At 33.5% G+C, this 19,985-nt stretch overlaps 1 protein-coding gene across 1 annotated transcript; it reads left to right on the forward strand.

The window, feature by feature from the left end:
• The first annotated feature begins 1,293 nt into the window (after positions 1 to 1,293).
• Positions 1,294 to 19,425, forward strand: fkbp5 (FKBP prolyl isomerase 5). The gene is made up of 11 exons (XM_073851830.1): positions 1,294 to 1,507; positions 4,410 to 4,542; positions 4,980 to 5,124; positions 6,963 to 7,105; positions 7,419 to 7,533; positions 7,647 to 7,803; positions 10,184 to 10,274; positions 12,047 to 12,130; positions 12,446 to 12,631; positions 12,724 to 12,963; positions 18,288 to 19,425. Exons 1-11 carry the CDS (start codon positions 1,476 to 1,478, stop codon positions 18,381 to 18,383), a joined length of 1,422 nt encoding a protein of 473 aa, XP_073707931.1. The 5' UTR covers positions 1,294 to 1,475; the 3' UTR covers positions 18,384 to 19,425.
• The last annotated feature ends 560 nt before the right edge of the window (positions 19,426 to 19,985 follow it).

A 19,985-nucleotide genomic window follows, 5' to 3' on the forward strand; every position in this document is an offset into this window, starting at 1 on the left:
CTGAAATCTGTTCTGCTCCTTAATACACTGATAACCACCAAAAACAGGTGGTGATGAGAAAGTCACACGATCAACCATCACAGTCCATCACAAGCAGCTTTTAGATACTAACACATACAGAAGGTGCACAGTGTCATTCACACAAACACTAAACACCATCATGGTACACGCATGAAACTATGCAATGCAATAAACATTAATTTAACAACATTAGATGTAGCATACAACACTAATGTACACAACTTATAAGAAAAAAATGAAAACAGTTATTTCAACAACAACAATAACAACAGCAACAACAAAAAAACATAAAATGTGACCCTGGACCACAAAACCAGTTTTAAGTTGCACTGGTATATTTGTAGCAATAGGCAAAAATACACTGTATGGGTCAAAATGATCAATTTTTACATTCATTCGTACAGTTTATGACATAACTCATTAGTATATTAGGTAAAGATCATGTTCCATGCAGATATTTTTGTTATAAGTTCAAAAATGTGAAATGTAACGCAGGGAATTCTGGGAATGTCAATGTACGGTTATTTACTGTAAATTATACATTCGTTTTTCACTTACTGTAGGATTTTTTCAGTCTTCAGTCATTTTTTACATAGTATTGTTAAAATTAAAGTAAAATAACATTTCCAAAGGACCCTGCATGAGAGTTTACATTTGATAATATTTATTGAAATATTAAAGTTTCTAATGATTTTTGTAATATATATGTTTGCATTTATGTCGTTTCATTCATGCTTATTATGGGGTTTGTGTTAGGCATGAATCATGATAAATGTAAATCGTTCTGATGAACATTAAATCCTTTTCGTTTTCATTTCATCACCTGTTTTATGACGGTGGTTATGCAATCCAAAAATACCTTCCAAACGTCTGTCGTAAATTTCTTTCAGCTGTCAACTTTACAGCAACCATTTTACCGACTTTTTTCACGAGTGCAATGCATTCTACCATTTTGAACGCTTTGAACGCGTCCACGTTTTTAAACATAAATTGTTTAATTTTGTTGTTCTTTCCGCGTATCGCTTTGCTCTGACTGCGTGGTTGTACATGCTGTTCCCAACTTGAGCTGTTCAGTCAGCACACAACGGGTTACGGGTCAGGGTGTCTACTAGGACACTGTGTTCTCATCAGCGCAAGCTACAGTACAGCCGGAACATTGTGTTACTTTGTGGACAGTTTCCAAGGCCTGCCCTTAATTTTTACACTACACTGCCCTCCCCCCACGTTTACTCCTCCTCCTTTAGTCTCATTTCATTTTCCCCGTCCAAATGTCTCGTAGAGGCGTATCGTGTTGATGATTATTAGTGTGGAGAAGTGTAAAATACTGCCGGTAGAACATCTAGTACTCTGGCGCTGAGAGGGCGGGCTCATTCCCCTTTAAGCCGCTAGGCACAGGTTGTATTCGCCGGTAAGACAAACTGAAGTTGCATACGGACGGATATATCAGCAAACACATGAGAGGAACGAGCAACAAAAGGGAAATATTGTAAGTCTTTATTTCATGCTTGTTTTTATTCGTTGTCCATCACATAAGCTACCTTTTATATTTAAACCGCTTTCTGAATGAGCTTACTACTACAGAAAAAAGCATGTTTTCTCATAGTGCTGTGCTTTACCTTCAAAACCAAGTAATACAACGTTCTCAATTACTTAATTGCACACGTGATTAAACAATAATTTAGCTTATTCTCTGAAAAATAATGAGCCACTTGTCTAAAATGTGGCCTTATGTTTTAATTAGAATAAAAGGAAAACTACTAATGTTGGAGAGAAAACTGTAGCTGTAATCTTATTTGCATATTGCTGTGTTTCACAGCCTGTAGTTGTTAATGGAGGATTGTGCGAAACTGAGAGGACGTGAAGTACCCCTTTCAATTATGATGCTACAGAACTCCTTGAATTTATATTCATTCAAATTTAGCTTTTATATTAGATTTCATGTTCTTTTATAATGTATACACACTTTTCCTTAGTATTTTACAAGTTCTTTTTCTCATTAATCCATGTATGTCTTAAGGACAGATGTTTTTTGATGTTTATGGTGTAGAAGTGAGAAATATTTATATAGATGGCAAATGTGTTTTTTACCTTTTTATTTTTAACTTTGAGACGCTGGGAATTGAGGTTTTGCTAGATTCGTAAATTATGTAATTTCATGTCCCCTACTAACCGTTATCCTGACCAGATGCGGCTTGAGGACTGCTTCCTCAAGCATATATATTTTAAATCTGTTTAGATTATAGTTCATATTTTAATGTAAATCTCAAGTGGATACTTTCACAAGCTCAGAAAAGTCCTTTTAGTTAGTATGTAACCTGTACTCAGGTCTGGGACTATCAAAAATGATCATTTAAGAATCAGCCATTGAAATGCTACTGAAATCTAGGACCAGACGCATCCCGTTCACTGTCTACGTGGTCACACCCTTGATTTCACTGTCAGAGATGTTTTCGAGAGTTACGAAAGCATCACTGTCTGCGGATAATTTAATTTTGATGTTTAGGACAGCTTGTATGTCATTAATAGAGAAAGAAACTGAGTGTCTGACAAGGTGATTACCTAGAAATCTGTGTGAGTACGTGTTGTGTTTAACTGTGGACGGTATGTTCAAGGATGGAATGAGTCAACTGTCTCTGAACGCTCTTCTTTGTAACAGGAATGCCTGTTGCAATCTCACCACACTGCAGACATTTGAGACGGAGCTCCAATAAGGGCTTCGAAAAGTCACACCACCTTTAAATCGAGTCGATCACTGGAGAGAAAGACTTACAGACAGTTGACTCGAAAAGCATAAATAGATAACCAGGCACTGAGACAAACAGGTAGACAAACAGACAGACAGGTTGGTAGTGGGACAGCTTAGTTATCAGATGAGTGGTCAGCAAATAAAATGAGTGAAAATCAAGAACAGTTTAAATTACTAAATGCAACAAGAGGTGAAGTACACAGCAAAATCAGACCTTTTAGGCAAATGTACATCATCTTCTTGTCTTACGGCTGATTTTCAAAAAAGATCTAAAAGAGGAACTTAATAACGTTTGATTCCGAGAAACCTTTTAGAAGCATTCATCTGTTAAAAAGGTTTTGGGTGATTCATTTACTTAGCCCAGGGTCAGATTTTTCTCAAAATGGAAAAAAAGGCAACAAAAACAGAAAAGTTGTTATTTCTTGTACAGTAACATGTTTAACATACAACTTGTATGCTATTTCTGCATCCTCTACAATGATAAGGCTGTTGCAATTGTATTTCTGACTCTTTTTGACTTGAATCCACCTCCTTCATATTGGGTTTTCAGAAGAAATTGTGCTCAAAGCACGATACGTTTCCACAGCAATGATGTTAGAGCCAGGATGGTAGCAGACTATTTCTGTAGATGCGTCTTCTGTGAGTCAAATAGCCCAGAATGTTAATTTTCACTCTGCCACATTGCCATTCCAAGACTTAAGCCCTAAATTGATAAGCAATGAGGTGAATATTTGTATTAATAAATATATTATACACTCACTGCTAAAATATGTTAGTTATACGTTGATCAGTTTGGCACAGAGCACTTCCAAAAAAAAAGAAAGAAAAAGACATGGACATTGTTTGTTGTTGTCAGTTGTATTTAGTTATGTGCTGCTGTATCTGCTTTTATCCATTCATTGAACTTTCCTTGAAATTTATTTGCTTCTTGTAACCTTCAGTGTGTGTATGTTTGAGCTGATAAAAATGAAGGTCTTTGATTGAGAGCCTTGAGTCATTGTAGTATCTCGCCGCCTGAAGTAAAGTGGACTGGACTGAATGTTCCCTTCTCCGTTCTGTTTTGTTCCCGTGTCTTTTTACTAGGTTTACTGACATAAATCTCACTAGACATCCTTCTCTAGAATCTGAATATGTGCCAGGAACTCTGAATAAAAGGAACATAGTGTTCCGCTGCACACGTTCACAAGCTTCAGCTACATTTAAATAAAAATACCCCAAAAATACACCGGTATGTTTCTGTACACACACACACACACACACACACACACACACACACACACAGACAGACAGGTAAAATCTGACAAATTTTCTAAGAACAAAAACAAAACAATTAAGGCAGTGTTGTGTGAAAAATAACACAAACACACAGACACCAGCATATGAGCAACGCCGCAACCTCACATTTTTGAGCTCGTTCTTTTGTGAGAATAGAAAATAATGACTATATTTGAGGTTTCATAACTTTAAAGATTTGATAATAAAAGAAAAAAGAGGTCAGAACTACAAAATATTTTTTTTCTATGAAAATATCTCAAGCATATGTGGAAATTTCATTGTAAGCATTTGCATTTGTCTAAAGATAGCAGTGACGTATTATATTTGGCTAAAATTAAAAGAAAAATATTGTGTGTTTGATTTTCAGGGGAACACGGGTATGTACGAGTGGTGAGATGTCATCTTTAGAGGATATCTTTTCCACTAACCAGTGCCCAACTGCTGTCTTTACCTCACAAGGCACTGATGTCACTCCAAAAGGTGACCGTGGAGTATGTAAGGTAATCCATTCATTAGTAACTCCATATAACAGCTGTTAGTTTACAGTTACTGTATTTTTTTCTGTGGACATGAATGATACAGTGGGTCCAAAAGTATGCAGCCACAAGTGAAAGTCCTTCATTTTAAGTGAATATATATTTTTGATTAAAAATGAACTTTAATGTTATAAGTTTAATTGAAAAACTATTAGGATGACAAAAAAACTAGCACTCATATCAGTTTCAACATTTTCTATTATTTGCTGATACATTTTGCATCCACTTTTCATGTGTGCTTGTGCTGTTGATTCAAGGAGCGTAGTGCTTTAGTGAAGTCAAAATTTGACGTGAATCAGTGGATTTTGTTTCACAATCAGAATGATCTGGTGTTTATTTAAAATAAAAATAAGGTCATGTAAGGATGAATTGTTAACTTTTCCTCCTCTGCGTCTCTAAAGATTGTGAAACAGCATGGTGTGGAGGGGGAAAAGCCGATGATTGGGGACAGGGTGTACGTCCACTACACTGGCAGACTCCTAAATGGCAAGAAGTTCGACTCCAGTCTAGATCGCAAAGAGCCTTTTGTTTTCAATGTGGGAAAAGGTAATAGATTTCATTTGATCTGCATTTATTGTTTTGTATTTGCAGGGTCTTTGATGAAAGAAATCAACTGTGACAAATGAATAAGCAGATAGATAATTGTATGTGCTATGAGATTATATACATAATTTTCACATTCATTAATCATAATATGGCCCACTATGCAGTGTGCAATTATTTCGCTCAACATGATTCAGCTGTGGACCGTGGTTCCACGCATTGGGTTTTTGATGGATTTGCTAAAGCTTAAATTAAACGTCTAACTCTACTTAAATAATGTGTTTGGTAGAAACTGAACTGAACTGAGTAAACCCTAATAAAATGAGACATTAGTCACTTTAACCCTCTTGTGGTTAACTGCTAGGTAGCAATAGCGGAGTAATTTTTCAGTGAAGGATCATGCGTCATACTGAACGTCTTCACGTAACCATCCACATTTAAAATAGAACTCCACTTCTCTTCACATGAGAGAAACTCTTATAAATATCACCATTAAAGACCATGTCAAAAACACTTTACCCATCCAGACGCAAAGCATGTTAGGAGCACTTTACAATAAGGTTAATTAGTTAACTACATTAGTTAACATGAACTAAAAATTAACGTCTACCGAATTTATTAATCTTTGTTACTGTTTATTTCAACATTTACTAATGCATTACTTGTGTTTGTTAACATCAGTTATTGCTTTGTGAACTAACGTGAATTGAGTGAACCCTAACAAAATTAGACATTACTCACTTTGACCCTCTTGTGGTTAACTGCTAGGTAGCAATAGCAGAGTAATTGCTTTTTAGTGAAGCAACATGCATCATACTGAACATTTTCATTCACCATCCACATTTAAAGTAGAAATCTACTCCTCTCCACATAAAAGGAACTCTTATAAATATCAACATTAAAGGAAATTAAAAATTTTTTCATCTCAAAAACACTAACATTTACCCATCCAGAAGCAAAGCATGTGAGGAGCTAGAATCTTCTATGCAGTTTTAGTAATGAAACTTTAAATAATAATGGTAACACATTACAGTAAGGTTCATCAGTTGACCTTAGTGAAGTACATTTGTTAACACGAACTAAGAATGAATTTCTACAGCATTTATTAATCTTAGTTAATGTTAATTTTAGCATTTACTAATGCATTATTAAAAGTTGTGTTTGCACTGTGAATTAACATGAACAAACAATGAACAACTGTATTTAAATAAAAACTGTACACTTTAAATAAAATTCTGTTTTACAAGTTCATTTTGATTACATAAATTAAAAGGAGCAAATCAAATATCATTTTAAAGTTTTATAATAGATAACAGGCGTTTATATAAAAAGAAGAAAAACTGCAAATCGAATCATAATTCTTTCTGTGTTTGAGCTGCACAAGCAACCCGTTTGTATTATACTGACATGTCTTTGATTTTCAGGATGCTACTCAATTAAAAGTGTCTGTTAAATGGAATGCTTACATAACCTGACAATTTCATTGTACATTTCTCACTTAGTAGCAAGGCTGAAATTCCAGTTTAATGACATTTGCGGTTACATTTATAAAAGGGGTGTAATTGCTAGTGTTGTTTGGACATGGTGGTGCCTCCCTTATTATCTGCAGTTTTATTCTCAAAGAATCAATTTGTATTTAGTCTTAAAGGGTATTAACACATTATTAACTATGAAAATTAGCCTCAACTATAAAAAAAACGGTTTATTTCTTTAGTGTTCTGTGGATTACGAAGTTTTATTAATAAGATTATTTATCTGTAATAGATAAACAATATAACAACATTTTATACTTCTACTTATATCTTTGAATTAATTAAGTACTGTTGGGTTGATTCCCACAGGTCAGGTAATCAGGGCGTGGGATATTGGCGTATGTTCCATGCAGAAAGGAGAGGTGTGCTTGATGCTTTGTAAGCCTGAATACGCGTACGGTTTAGCTGGCAGCCCCCCAAAGGTTCCTCCCAACGCAACACTTGTGTTTGAGGTAGGAACATCACTTAGGTAACCTACACATTCATGAACGAGTTTGAAGGGAAGGTTTTCTTGGTGTTTCTACAACCATGGATACTTTTGACACTTTCTGTTGATGTTTTTATAAATGTAGTTTTAATGTGACTTTCATATGACAAGTAAAGATAAAAGCAAATAAAAAGCATACACTGAGACCTGAAAGGGTCAGAAACAATATTACAACAGTCTCTCTCTGGTATATATAATGCTAGACCCAGAACACAAAAGCTCTTCTGTTATAAGCTTGTTATCTTTAAAGTACAAATGGTTCTGCTTCCCACAATTAGATTGAGCTGCTGAGCTTCAGAGGGGAGGAGCTTAGTGAAGATGGTGGGATTGTGAGGAGAATAAAGGTCAAAGGCGAAGGCTATAACAATCCTAATGAAGGGGCCACAGTACATGGTACGTCTTGAGGATTTTCAGTGTTTGTAATGTGGTTGTTATTCATAGATAATGCATTCACATGATCTCTGCCCCTTGTGGATACACTATTAATGCTGCTTTTTGTTCCTCAGTGCATTTGGAGGGGTGGTGTGGAGATCGGTTATTTGATTCTCGAGATGTCACCTTTGTGGTGGGTGAATCAGAAGACGTGGGTGTGCCTTTAGGAGTGGACAGGGCCATGGAGAAAATCCAAAAAGGAGAAAGCTGTTTATTATATCTAAAGGCCAAGTAAGATTTGCTTTTAATAGTTGCTGTATTTACTATATATTGCTTGGGATGCATTCATATAATACAATATAATTTTTATATAAAGTCTCTATAAAAACTCACATTATTACAGTATAGTCACTATAGTTTAGAAAACGATAATAAAATATGACAAGAACTCAGAGTTAAACTGTGTCAGAACAAATTCATCTTGATAATGTCAGATAACTTTGATAGAAAGGTATGTAATATATTACAATCAACCAAAGACAGCTGTTAGCAGAGATGTTCACAAGTCTTTAACCTGGCATCCGAGTCAAGTCTGAAGTCTTTAACCTGGAGTCCGAGTCAAGTCTGAAGTCTTTTTCGCTTGTCACTTGTGACCAAAGACTCGAGACTTGACTCAGACTCCGGAGTCTAAGTCAAGTTTTGAGTCTTTGGTCACAAGTATGAGTCGAGTCTCAATTCTAAAGTCATTTAAAGTGAGACACTGCAGGTGAATAGGGTAAAAAAAGAACTGATTGCAAACATTTTTTGTATTACAAGTTTTCTAAAATGTTAGGTTTAAATATGCAAATGAGCCATTATTTCATGAAATATGCGCTAATTTGCATACATTTCTAGTACAAAAATCTAAACACTGGATAAAGTCAGTTTTAAAATTCTTGTTTAATTTTTTTGACACATTATAGTCAAAAGTTTTTACAGAGAGGATTTTGGGTATCTCATTTTGTCACTCCATAATTCATAAAATACTTAGAACAGACAGGAAACGCTATACTTTTTACCATCTTTTGCGGAATAAAATGTATAAAATCAAGCAAATCATATATGAACAAATTTCTCTGTATAAACTTTCAGGATATAGACAAGAATAAAAATGTAAAGTTTGGTGTGTAGTTGCTACTGAAGTGGAGATTTATGGCTTTAAAAATATGGATTGTAATTGAAATACAACGAAACACAAATAGATAAAGTGCTATAAAAGGAACACTTAACAGTGTTTTCTGGATGTTTTCTTTCCACTAGTCTGAAAAAACACTTTATGCAAAACTAAAAAGCCCAAAATCTCAAACTTGACAGGTGCTTAAAAAACAGCATTTTTGCCTGCAGTGTCTCCCCTTAATGACTCGCTAAAAATCCCATTCAGTATCCTCATGTATTGAAATTTTCTTACTTACGAAGCTGTTTTATAGGCTATAGACAAAATATTTTTTTTAATAGGTATTAAGATGTACGATTAATGTACATTCAGCCTGTTACTTACGTTTTAATCCGTAATCATGGTCAAAACAGTTTTGTCTAGAATAAGAGTCCTTTCTACCATGACACAAAAGGAAATATGTGACACAGATATTACAAAACCATACAAATAAAGTATTTATTTTTGATATAAATCAGGGCTATTCAATTAAAGATCAAAGAAGCACTTTTTTTTTTTTACATAAAAGCAGTATCTATCTACTAAAAATGTCTACAGTAATCAAAATGTTCTCATCTTGAGCAGAAAAGAAAGATAACCAGCAGTTCAAAGTTATATCCCAGCCATCTAACAAAAACATTCCTAAAAATGTTCTGGAATATTCCTAGAAATGTTCTTAGCCTACAGAATAATAATGCTAAATTTAGATCAGAAACATCAGGTTTGAACAGTCAGAATCATGGGTTATTATTAGATAATTAACTAGAGTTGCAGCATCGTTTTTTTCTGTTCTGTTTTAGTGAAAGTAATCTATCATTTTGCTGCTCGCGGTGTTTCTGTTGTTAAAATAACCGCTTCATGGCACCGGCGCGCGCCCGGAGAGAGAGAGAGAGAACGCGCGCGGAGCTGAAAGGGCTCGAATAAAGCGCATTTAGCTTTAGATTAAATACTAGAGTATATATCGCTAAAATATATTTGCCATAAACAACACTGTGCGCTTGTTATGTGATCCGCTCCGCTGTTTAACGCGCTGCTTACTTAAAATTGTGATGCTGGTGCGGTTGCGCTGCGCTTTTTGAATAGCCTATCAGTTATATAAGAATTTAAAGATAAATAACTCGAGTTGATTTTAAAATATTCACGAGTCCTTTTCCCATCTCTGGATATTAGTATGACCAATTTACACAGTTATCAATACTTTGTTGACTAATTACCAAGCAGTGCTAAATTTTGTTCAGTCTTTGGTTTAAAATAGTCGAATGAGCAATTAAATTTTTTGATCCCAAATGTTTAACATTTTTGGGTATAATATGTCACCGTTTAGCGTTTACTTTATTTTGCTATCCTCACTAACATAAATAAACTACAGTGTCCTGCACCCATTAGTAAAAAAATATCAAAAAATATATCTGGAATCTGAATAATTTTTGGTTTGACTGTATAACTCTCCATCTTACTCAGTCTATGTTATGCTTTCAGGTACGGTTATGGCAAAGAGGGTAAAAAAGAATACGACATTGGATCAAATGCAGAACTACTATATGAAGTAACACTGAAAGACTTTGAAAAGGTAAGAAATTTCAGTTTTCAACCCAGAGTATTTAGTTCAAAAGCTTTCTGTTGTTCAGAATCCACTAGCAATACTTGACTCAATTTATTGCCATTATATATAGCATCCATTATTTTTTCCATTACAGGTTATATTGCATTACATATTGAATATCTGACTTTTTGTACAAAGGAGCTCACATAGTTAATGTCTAATTAGCTTATTTTATTAGCAACCAACAAATTGCTTATTTTCAAATCCTATTTTCAGGGTTTCAGGGTGATCTCAGAACTGTGTTTACATAGATGTGTACATACACACACACACACACACACACACACACACACACACCCACACCAACCCACATACACACAACCTTCTGGGTAGTTTTATTTAACTCAACTATTGTTCAAAAATTACTTAATTAAATAGGTTGGAAATTAACATTTATTAATATGACCAATAAATGAACTTATTTATTAATAAGTTGAATAAATAATAATTAAATTAACATTTTTAAATCATTTAATTATTTTAACTATTTTAGGTTCATTTTAAGATATTTTTTACCAATAGTTGAGGTAAGTAAAACTACCCAGAAAGTTTGAACGTTTAGTCCAAACAACCCAGTCACTGAGTTTGTCCATATTTTACCCAGCGCTGGGTTGTTTTAACCCAGCATTTTTTAGTGAATACACACTGCTGGTTAAAAGTTTTGGACAAGTAAGACTTTTTATTGCCTTTTCTAATCATCAAGGCTGTATTTATTTGATTAAAATACAGAAAAACAGTAAAATTGTGAAATATTATTGCAACTGAAAATGGTGGTTTTGTGTTTCCTTCAGAAATCATTCTAATATGCTGATTTATTATTATGGTTGAAAACAGTGCTGCATAGTTTTTTTTGGAACCTGTAATACTTTTTTTCAGCATTCTTTGATGAATAAAACATTAAAAAGAACAACATTTTTTTAAAACAGGAACCTTTTGTAACAATATACACTAGTGTTCAGAATGGGGTCAGTCATTTTTTTCTTTCTTCTAAAGAAATTAGTAGTTTTTTTAGCAAGGATATGTCAAATTGATAAAAGATGAGAGCAAAGGCTTACATTGTTACAAAAGATTTCTATTTTGAATAAGTGTTGTTCATTTTAACTTTAAAATTAACTTTTTATCCCAGGTTTCCAACATAAATAATAAATAAGCATATGATTTCAGAATGATTTCTGAAGGGGTAGGTCACACTGATGAGAGGAGTATAATGACTGATGAGAATTCAGCTTTGCATCACAGAAATAAATTATATTTTAAAGTATATTAAAATAGAAAACTGTTTTTTTTAAATTATAATATAAGTATAATAATACTTAATAATATTACATTTTTCTGTATTTTTGTTAAATGAGTGGAACTTTTTGAGCATAAGAAACCTCTTTAAAAAACAAAAAATCTTACTGATCCCAAACTTTTGAATGGCAGTGTACACACACACACAGCTTTCCATGTTTTACCTGTTTATTACATAGGCGTAATAGTTCATATACTGTACACACACACATACACACAGTATACAATAAACACTATATATATATATATATATATATATATATATATATATATATATATAATTATATTGAATTTAATAAACAGGGTTAAAATATGTTTTCTAACAAATATGTCTTTGAAAAGAGAGTTGAAAATTCCCGAATATAGTTAAAGTGCGCCCTCTACTGTTCATAGAGAGAATTAACACATTTTTGAAAGCTTAACAATTCCTCATATTGTTTCACCAGGCCAAAGAATCCTGGGAAATGGACCTTAAAGAAAAACTGGAATGCGCTGCTTTAGTTAAACAAAAAGGGACGCAGTATTTCAAGGTTTGCTTCAATTTTTATATTTTGTCGCTACTGAATTGAGCTTGCCTACTGAATTGCTTTTAATGTTATTGTAGACAAGGATCCTGCATTCTATTTTTGGTTTTGGTATAATGAATACATAAAGCTAATAATAATAGCTGTTAGTAATATTACTAATAATATATAAAATGACTGATTTAATTTCACTGTAAATGTTTTGAATTTTATTCTATTTGATAATGAATATTGTTTCATTTGAGTTAAAATGCTTCAAACAAACATCTTGTTTTTGCAGTGTTCAGGTAATTGACAGCCTTCTTTATACTGTACTTTCAGGCTGGACGGTACAACTATGCTGTAATTCAGTATCAGCGGATTATAAACTGGTTAGAGATGGAGTGTGTTGCAGGAAAGGAACAGCAACAAGCCATCCAGGCCCTCCTATTAGTGGCCCATCTGAATCTGGCCTTGTGCTATCTGCGATTACGCGAGTACTCTCAAACAGTGGAGAACTGCAACAAGGTAGATTCAGATTGCAGTGAACAAAATATCATCTACTTCATGTGTTTCAGAACATTTTTTTCTTACTGTGTTGTGCTGGTTATCATTACTAGGTTATGGAGCTGGACCCAGAAAATGAGAAAGCTCTATATCGACGAGGTGAAGCACGTCTGTTGCGCAATGAATTCAGCATGGCTCTGATGGACTTCAAGCACGTTTTGCAAGTTAACTCCTTCAACCGCGCTGCCCGCAGCCAGATCATGGTCTGTCAGCGGAAGATTCGTGAGCACCATGAGCGTGACAAGAAGATCTATGCAAACATGTTCCAGAGGTTTGCTGAACATGATGCTAAGGTATGCCAACTATCACACTGGCCAGATGGAAAAGTTTATTCTTGACAAATTCACTCGTTGGAATGCAGCATTAGGACGAGCTTAATTCTTTACTTGAATAAACAATGGCTTTGATTGTACTCAGCAAATCTAACCACATTCAGAAACACTAATACAGCTGAGGCTCAGACATAATCTAAAGCTTATTGACATTTTGACATACAGTATTAGTCAGGTTACAAATAAAATGAAATTTAGTTTTTTTGTGTGTTTAATTGAAATAATATGACATAAAAAATTCTAATTCAGCTATCATTATGTCACTGCTCTTTTACATACAATGAAAGTAATTGTGACCATTTTGAAGTCATTCATTTAAATCAGTCATTGTGACTTTTATGCTATATTCAAAGTCTTCTGAAGCCGATATATATATATATATATATATATATATAGACACTACCAATCAAATATTTTTGAACTGTAAGATTTTTAATATTTTTTTAAAGAAGTCTCTTTTGCTCACCAAGCCTGCATTTATTTGATAGAAAATACGGTGAAAGCAGTAATATTGTGAAATATTTTACTATTTAAAATAACTGCTTTCTATTTTAATATATTTTAAAATAAATAACGATTTTTTTGCTGTTCAAAAAACATAAAAATAATAATAATTATAATTATTATTAATATTATCAATATTTAAAACAGTTAAGTAAATTTTATTCATGATTTTTTGATGAATAGAAAGATCCAAAGATCAGCATTTATCTGAAATAAAAAAGCTTTTGTAACATTATACACTATACTATTCAATATATAGATTATTGTATAAATTATAGAAATTTTATTTTTTTATTTAGCAAGGATGCTTTAAATTGATAAAAAGTGATGATAAAAACATTTATAATATTACAAAAGATTTCTATTTCAGATAAATGCCGTTCTTTTGAACTTTCTATTCATCAAAGAAATTCATCAAATACCAATAATAATTAAAGCTGCAAGCAGCGATGACCGGGCCCTCGCCGACTGTGCAGTCGCCATCCCGATAGCATCAGGAAAACGTGCCCAGTTGGCACATGCATTCACAGTAACCCTTTGGACTAACCGTAACTGTCTTTCCTCCTCTCTGACTCGTTCTCTTACCACCCATCCCCCCTCCTTACACTCAGCCACTTACCACACAAACAAGAGTGCAGAGCAGAGTGAGATCAGATATGTTTTTTTTATTTTCTTTCATTCGTGGAGTTTTGTATAATTATGAAATGTACTGTGTTTGATCAGAATGAATCGTTATTTTTTTGGAAAAAAGTTTCAAAGAGTTAGGATGCTGCACTTTAAATATATAATAAAATCATTGAAAATTGAAAATGGAAAATGAAATTCTATGCACGCTATCTGCCTCAAAAACACAGGAAACAAATATTTGAATTGATTTTTTGTTTTATTTATTTGCCATGGCAACAACATTTGATGCATCAGGGACGCCCTTTACAGACTCTCATCGGCAGTGTTTTTACATTATTCTGATGAAGTTTGAAGAAAATCGATTACAAATATACTGTTCGTTGTTCGTTCGTGTTTGTTAGTTCATTAACCATTGTTAACAATCGAGACCCTATTTTAAATAGTTACCATGTTTTATGGTCTACAAGCATTTTTAAATAGTATTTTAATAATCTATAAGCATCTGTGAAATAATTATAAACAAATATATTAAAAATAAATACATATTAACTTAGTTGATTTGTTTGGCCTTTTTGTATTTGTTTCTCATTCTAATTAAGTGAACTGAGCAGTATAGTGTCATACTTATAAAATATTTTGTTCTATCAGTGAGAGTGTATATATGTATTTAAATCATATAATTTTTCCTTAAAAGATAAAAAAAAAAGATTTTAATGCTCTTTAAGCACCTATACAAAATAATTATGTAAAATTACACTGACAGTACAGTATATATCAACTGATTCTATGGATTATTGTCATTCTTATACACTGACAATGAGCTAAATAGCATTAGAGGTCAAACGATTCCTTATCTTATGAGGACCTCTAGTGTTCATCTCTGGTATTAGAGCTTTAATCTGAAAAATTTATATGACACTTTTAATGTTTTTGGGGCCTCTGAGCATGATAACATTTTGAAACTACACATATTTCCTAAGAATTTCTTGTTCTTTATATGTAAAAAGTTTTGATGAGTTAGAATAATGCAATTTAAAGATATATGAAAATAACTCTTCATCTTTTTTATTGTTACTTTCATAAATCACCACATCAACACCGTTCAAGATATCCCAAAGCCGTTCACAATATAGGGAACATTTTCCCAATATTCTGAGGATGATGATAAGAACATGTAATTCATGATGATAACAAAATGTTATTATTGCTTGCTTTACGTCCACCACTTCTGCTTAAATGTCATCGTTACCTATCTATTCAATTTGTGTGTGGATATTGCTTTGCAGGTAACTCCTGTTATAAGACATCACTTTTAAGCGCTACATAACTAAGAAAGAATCAATTAGGAAAACGGTGCCCAGTTGGCACATGCATTCACAGTAACCCTCAGCCAGTTTGGATTTAAAGTTTACTGAATTGAAAGGGTTAGACTTTAAAATCAACACACAGACACATACACACAATATATAAAATTGCCAACCAGTGTCATTTGTTAACATTAACTATATTAGTTAACATGAACAATAATTAAATAGTATTTATTAATGTTAATTAATATTAACCTAAAAAAAGTATTCATATATTGTTTAATGGTAAAATAGTATATTTTAACATTAGTTTATGTACTGTGAATTAACATGAACATGAACACAGTTCATGTGGGTGTACAGAAATACACAAAGTGCTCTATAAACGCTTCTTTCTTTCAAAATATCTTTAAAAATCAAGTTTAGTATTGTAATGGGGCGATATATATATGGTATAATGGTATAATTTTCAGATGTTTTGAACAGATAACAGCAAAGTTTGTCTTGAAATTGTTAATTTAAATTTTATATTCAATAAATAACACTATGAAAATAAATGTCTATCAATGAAGATAAATCGCTCATGATAAAAAGCTGTATTTTTCTTAATCTTTTGCTATGTGACTGAATAGGACAAGTTCATGGTACAGTTCAGTAAAAAATAAATAAAAAAACAACTGCAAAATACAAACAATGAAAGACTTAGTGACCCTTTATATTTTCTCAAAATATCAGACTCTCAAAGATCAAACATATTTATGTAACATCAATGTGCATTTTTTCCTCAAAGATGGTCTTTAGCAAGACAGCATGTTCTACTCTCTCTCCCTCTCTCCCTTTCACCCCTCCCCCTTCAGTCTCTCTTCAGTCACTCAATGGTGACTGAACACAGACACTCAAGGCAGAGTGACAGCAGGTTTCTGATTTATTTTTTTAATTTTCTTTAATTCGTAGAAGCTTGAATTAAATTGATATTTACAGCACTTGCTCAGAATGATAAGATCTCTGTGTGAAAAATTTTTTAAATAGTTAAGATGCTGCACTTTAAAGATATAGAAAATGACGGTTATACATCTTTAAAAAATCACCACGTCAACACCGTTCAAGATATCCCAAAACTGCTCGCAATTTAACATCTTCTGAATCTTCTCTCCATGTTAAAAAAGTTTGGTGTGAACAGCTTGTTCTTCTTAGGAGGAGTATAAATTTGTTTACAGCCTGATTTTTCCAAAAATCCACATTCAAATCAAAATAGCCGGCTTCCTGTTGGTCTTAGCTAATGAGTTTAATTTAGAAAGTTGTCCAGATTGATGAGAACAATATATGTACAGAGTTTGGTGACTGTAGGAAAAACTAACCCCCCAACTTTTGTCAAAAGATGGCGCTATAGAGTGCCTGCTCCACGCCCATTTATGACCTTTTGCCAGTGTCTAACTATCATTAATATTGATGTGTGTGTTGAGTTTCATGAAATTCTAAGCATGTTATCTGCCTCGAAAAGACAGGAATCTAATTTTAAAGTTTGAGACGTTGCCATGGCAACAGCATTTGATTTATCATCGACCCCTTTACATATTCTTATCGGCCGTGTTTTGACATGATTTTGATGAAGTTTAAAGAAAATCAAGTAAAATTAAGAGGCTGATTTCAAAGCATTTTGAAAATGACACGCTTCCTGCTGCCAGTTGGTGGCGCTATAACTTGGACTCATAATAGTCACCTTTATGGAATCGGCATCATACAACGAACAATCTGGTGAAGTTTCATCAGAATCAGGCAATGTGTGAAACAGTTATTAGACACTTCCTGTTTCTCATTTCTCGCCATAACTTTGTCGCCTTGCCACGGCCAAACCGTTCGAGATATCAAAAATCCCCTCGCAATTTAGTGTCCCCAATGTCTTGAGATCATGCTGACCGAGTTTGGTGACAATCGTATGGAAATCCTGGGAGGAGTACGTTAAATTCCAGAGCATGCGCTTTTTATACAGCCCTAAATATCTCACTTCCTGTTGCATTGAGAAAATGACATAGAGTACAAAAGTTGTTCAGCTCAATGAGTTCTATATGTGTACCGAGTTTCATATGTGTACGTTCAAGTATGTGTGCTATATGGCCCTCAAAATTCCAGGGGGCGCTGTAGAGTCCCCTTGCCACGCCCCGGTACCAGCCTCTGTGGCGTCCTGATGGCCGCAGATTCCGACATGTGTGCAAATTTTCAAGAGTTTTTGAGTATGTTAAGACCCCCTTAAGTGCCCGGAAGGTTAACAAAAAAAAAAAAAAAAAAAAAAAAAAAATAAGAATCCTTAGAAGAACAATAGGGCCTTCGCCCTTTTGGGCTCGGGCCCTAATAATAATAATAAATGTTTTTTGAGCAGCAAATCAGAATATTAGAATGATTTCTGAAGAATCTCGTGACTGGAGTAATGATGCTAAAAATTGAGCTTTGAAATCACAGGAATAAATTGCATTTTAAAATATGTTCTAATAGTAAACAGTTATTTTAAATAGTAAAAATATTTCAAAATGTTACTGTTTTTTGCTGTACTTTGAATCAAATAAAAGCAGAAGAGATATCTTTAAAAAAAACATTAAAACTATTACTATTTAAAAACTTTTGACTGGTAGTGTACAGTTCGTTTGTGTGATTCCAGCAGTTACGTTCTGGTATTCAAGAACTGTGTTCTTCATTATAAAAAATCTAATTTGGGGAATATTAAAAAAGGCGTTTTAATTTAGAGGTTAAATCTAGGTTTTGGTTATTTCAATATTTTAGTTTTTGCACAAACTATCCTTTAAATAACTAACATCGTGATTGTTTTAACCAAAAGTTGTTTTTTGTTTGTAGGTGGGCCGATTAAAAAGGAAAAAAGAAGAGTGCGCAATTTCAGATCAGAATAAGCATGGACTAAAGAGACCTCGTCTCAGTCAGGACAGCTCCTAAATCTCCAGACGCTCTTCAGGAGGCCCAAGCAAAGAGGTCAGGCTGTGGGGATGGCTGGTCCATCCTTGAGTCCGCCATGAGAGAGGCAATAGGTAGAGGCGTGGATGAGCCCTCTATACACCTTGACCTCTGACCTCATCATGTCTCAGAAAGAATCGCATAATGGTTTATAGACGTTGAGGAGCTACAGACCTTAATGACATTCCTACAACGACAAAAAAAACCACAACAAAAACCAAAGCGCACAATTCTACGACCACCCGTAAACCTGTACGGTGCACGCCTCGGCTATCACAAAGGCATTCATCCGCTGCATTAATGCAAAAGCATTATAGACTTGAATACAACCTAGTACCTTACCATTTATTGTACAGTATTCAGTGTAACTGCATTGACTTTGTGCATAATCAGATTAGGAGTTTAAGTTTGCAGTGGTGGGGTGTGTACTGGGGGCTTGATGTTTTTTGTATTATATTTGTATAAGTGTGTATGATATTTAGACTCAAGTGACCATAGTGGGTAGCTGGACCTATAAGTGCAATCCTCCCTTTGGGGAAAACCTATTTTGCGACTCTGCCAGCTGTATTCTTCGAGGAGTCACGGCAGGCGCACATTCACACGCTTTTGATACTTTTGAGAGACTTGTGCATGCTTCTTTACTGCATCCTGTGAACATCCTCGATTTGGGGCTGTGTTTTAAAATATCTGCAGGTTAGTTTCAACCTGGAACCCCGTAGATATACTTGACTGAAGTTCAATAGCTATATTTTTTGAGCTGAGTTTCCATTACAGTTTGAAGCTCAAGTGCTTTTAGACAAATCTTTTGACAAGATAGGAATATTTCAAGTAACTGCTCTCTTAAAACCCACTGTTTATTTGATCAAATACTAACTAGTGTGGTTTGCATGTTTTTCAGTATGTTCCCCACGTTTCAGACAGTTTAATAATATTAGTAATAATAAACGGTTTGTTAACTTTTTCTGTTACAGTTTGATGCATTACAGCAGGCCTGTCAATAAATTATTCAAAGAAAATTATTTAACTGTGTTGTTTTTTGTAGTTGTTTGCACTCTGTTGTGTCTGACTTTAGACATTTATACACTCTGTAGTCTATAAACATGCTTTTCATATTGTATGTACACAACTGTTTGAAAATTGTATAATTTTAATTAATTCTTTTATTTATAAGGACATAAGCTACCAGTCAAACGTTTTTGAACAGTAAGATTTGTAATGTTTTATAAAGACTCCAAAGTACAGCAAAAAATAGTAAAATATTTTTACTATTTAAAATAGCTGTTTTCTATTTGAATATATTTTAAAATGTAATTTAATCTAAATTTTCAGCTTCATTACTCCCAAGTTTCAGTGTCACATGATCCTTCAGAAATAATCAAATCCAAGAAATATTTATTATTATTATCAATATTTAAAACAGTTGAGTCATTTTTTTCAAGATTCTTTGATGAATAGAAAGATCCAAAGATCAGTTTTTGCAACATTATACAAAATACATTATTCAAAAACTTGGAGTCAGGGAAAGAAATTACAGAATTATACTTTTATTTAGCAAGGATGCTTTAAAATCATTCTAATATGCTG

This window comes from Garra rufa, chromosome 12 (genome assembly GCF_049309525.1).
Source record: "Garra rufa chromosome 12, GarRuf1.0, whole genome shotgun sequence".
Taxonomy (NCBI): Eukaryota; Metazoa; Chordata; class Actinopteri; order Cypriniformes; family Cyprinidae; genus Garra; species Garra rufa.

What these genes read in the sequence shown, in the direction of transcription:
- fkbp5 (XM_073851830.1), top strand. Translation starts at nt 1,476, where the DNA reads ATGAGAGGAACGAGCAACAAAAGGGAAATATT. An exon ending in TGTTTTCAATGTGGGAAAAG is followed by an intron (nt 5,125 to 6,962) that starts GTAATAGATTTC and finishes TGATTCCCACAG; the next exon opens with GTCAGGTAATCAGGGCGTGG. An exon ending in AAGGGACGCAGTATTTCAAG is followed by an intron (nt 12,131 to 12,445) that starts GTTTGCTTCAAT and finishes CTGTACTTTCAG; the next exon opens with GCTGGACGGTACAACTATGC.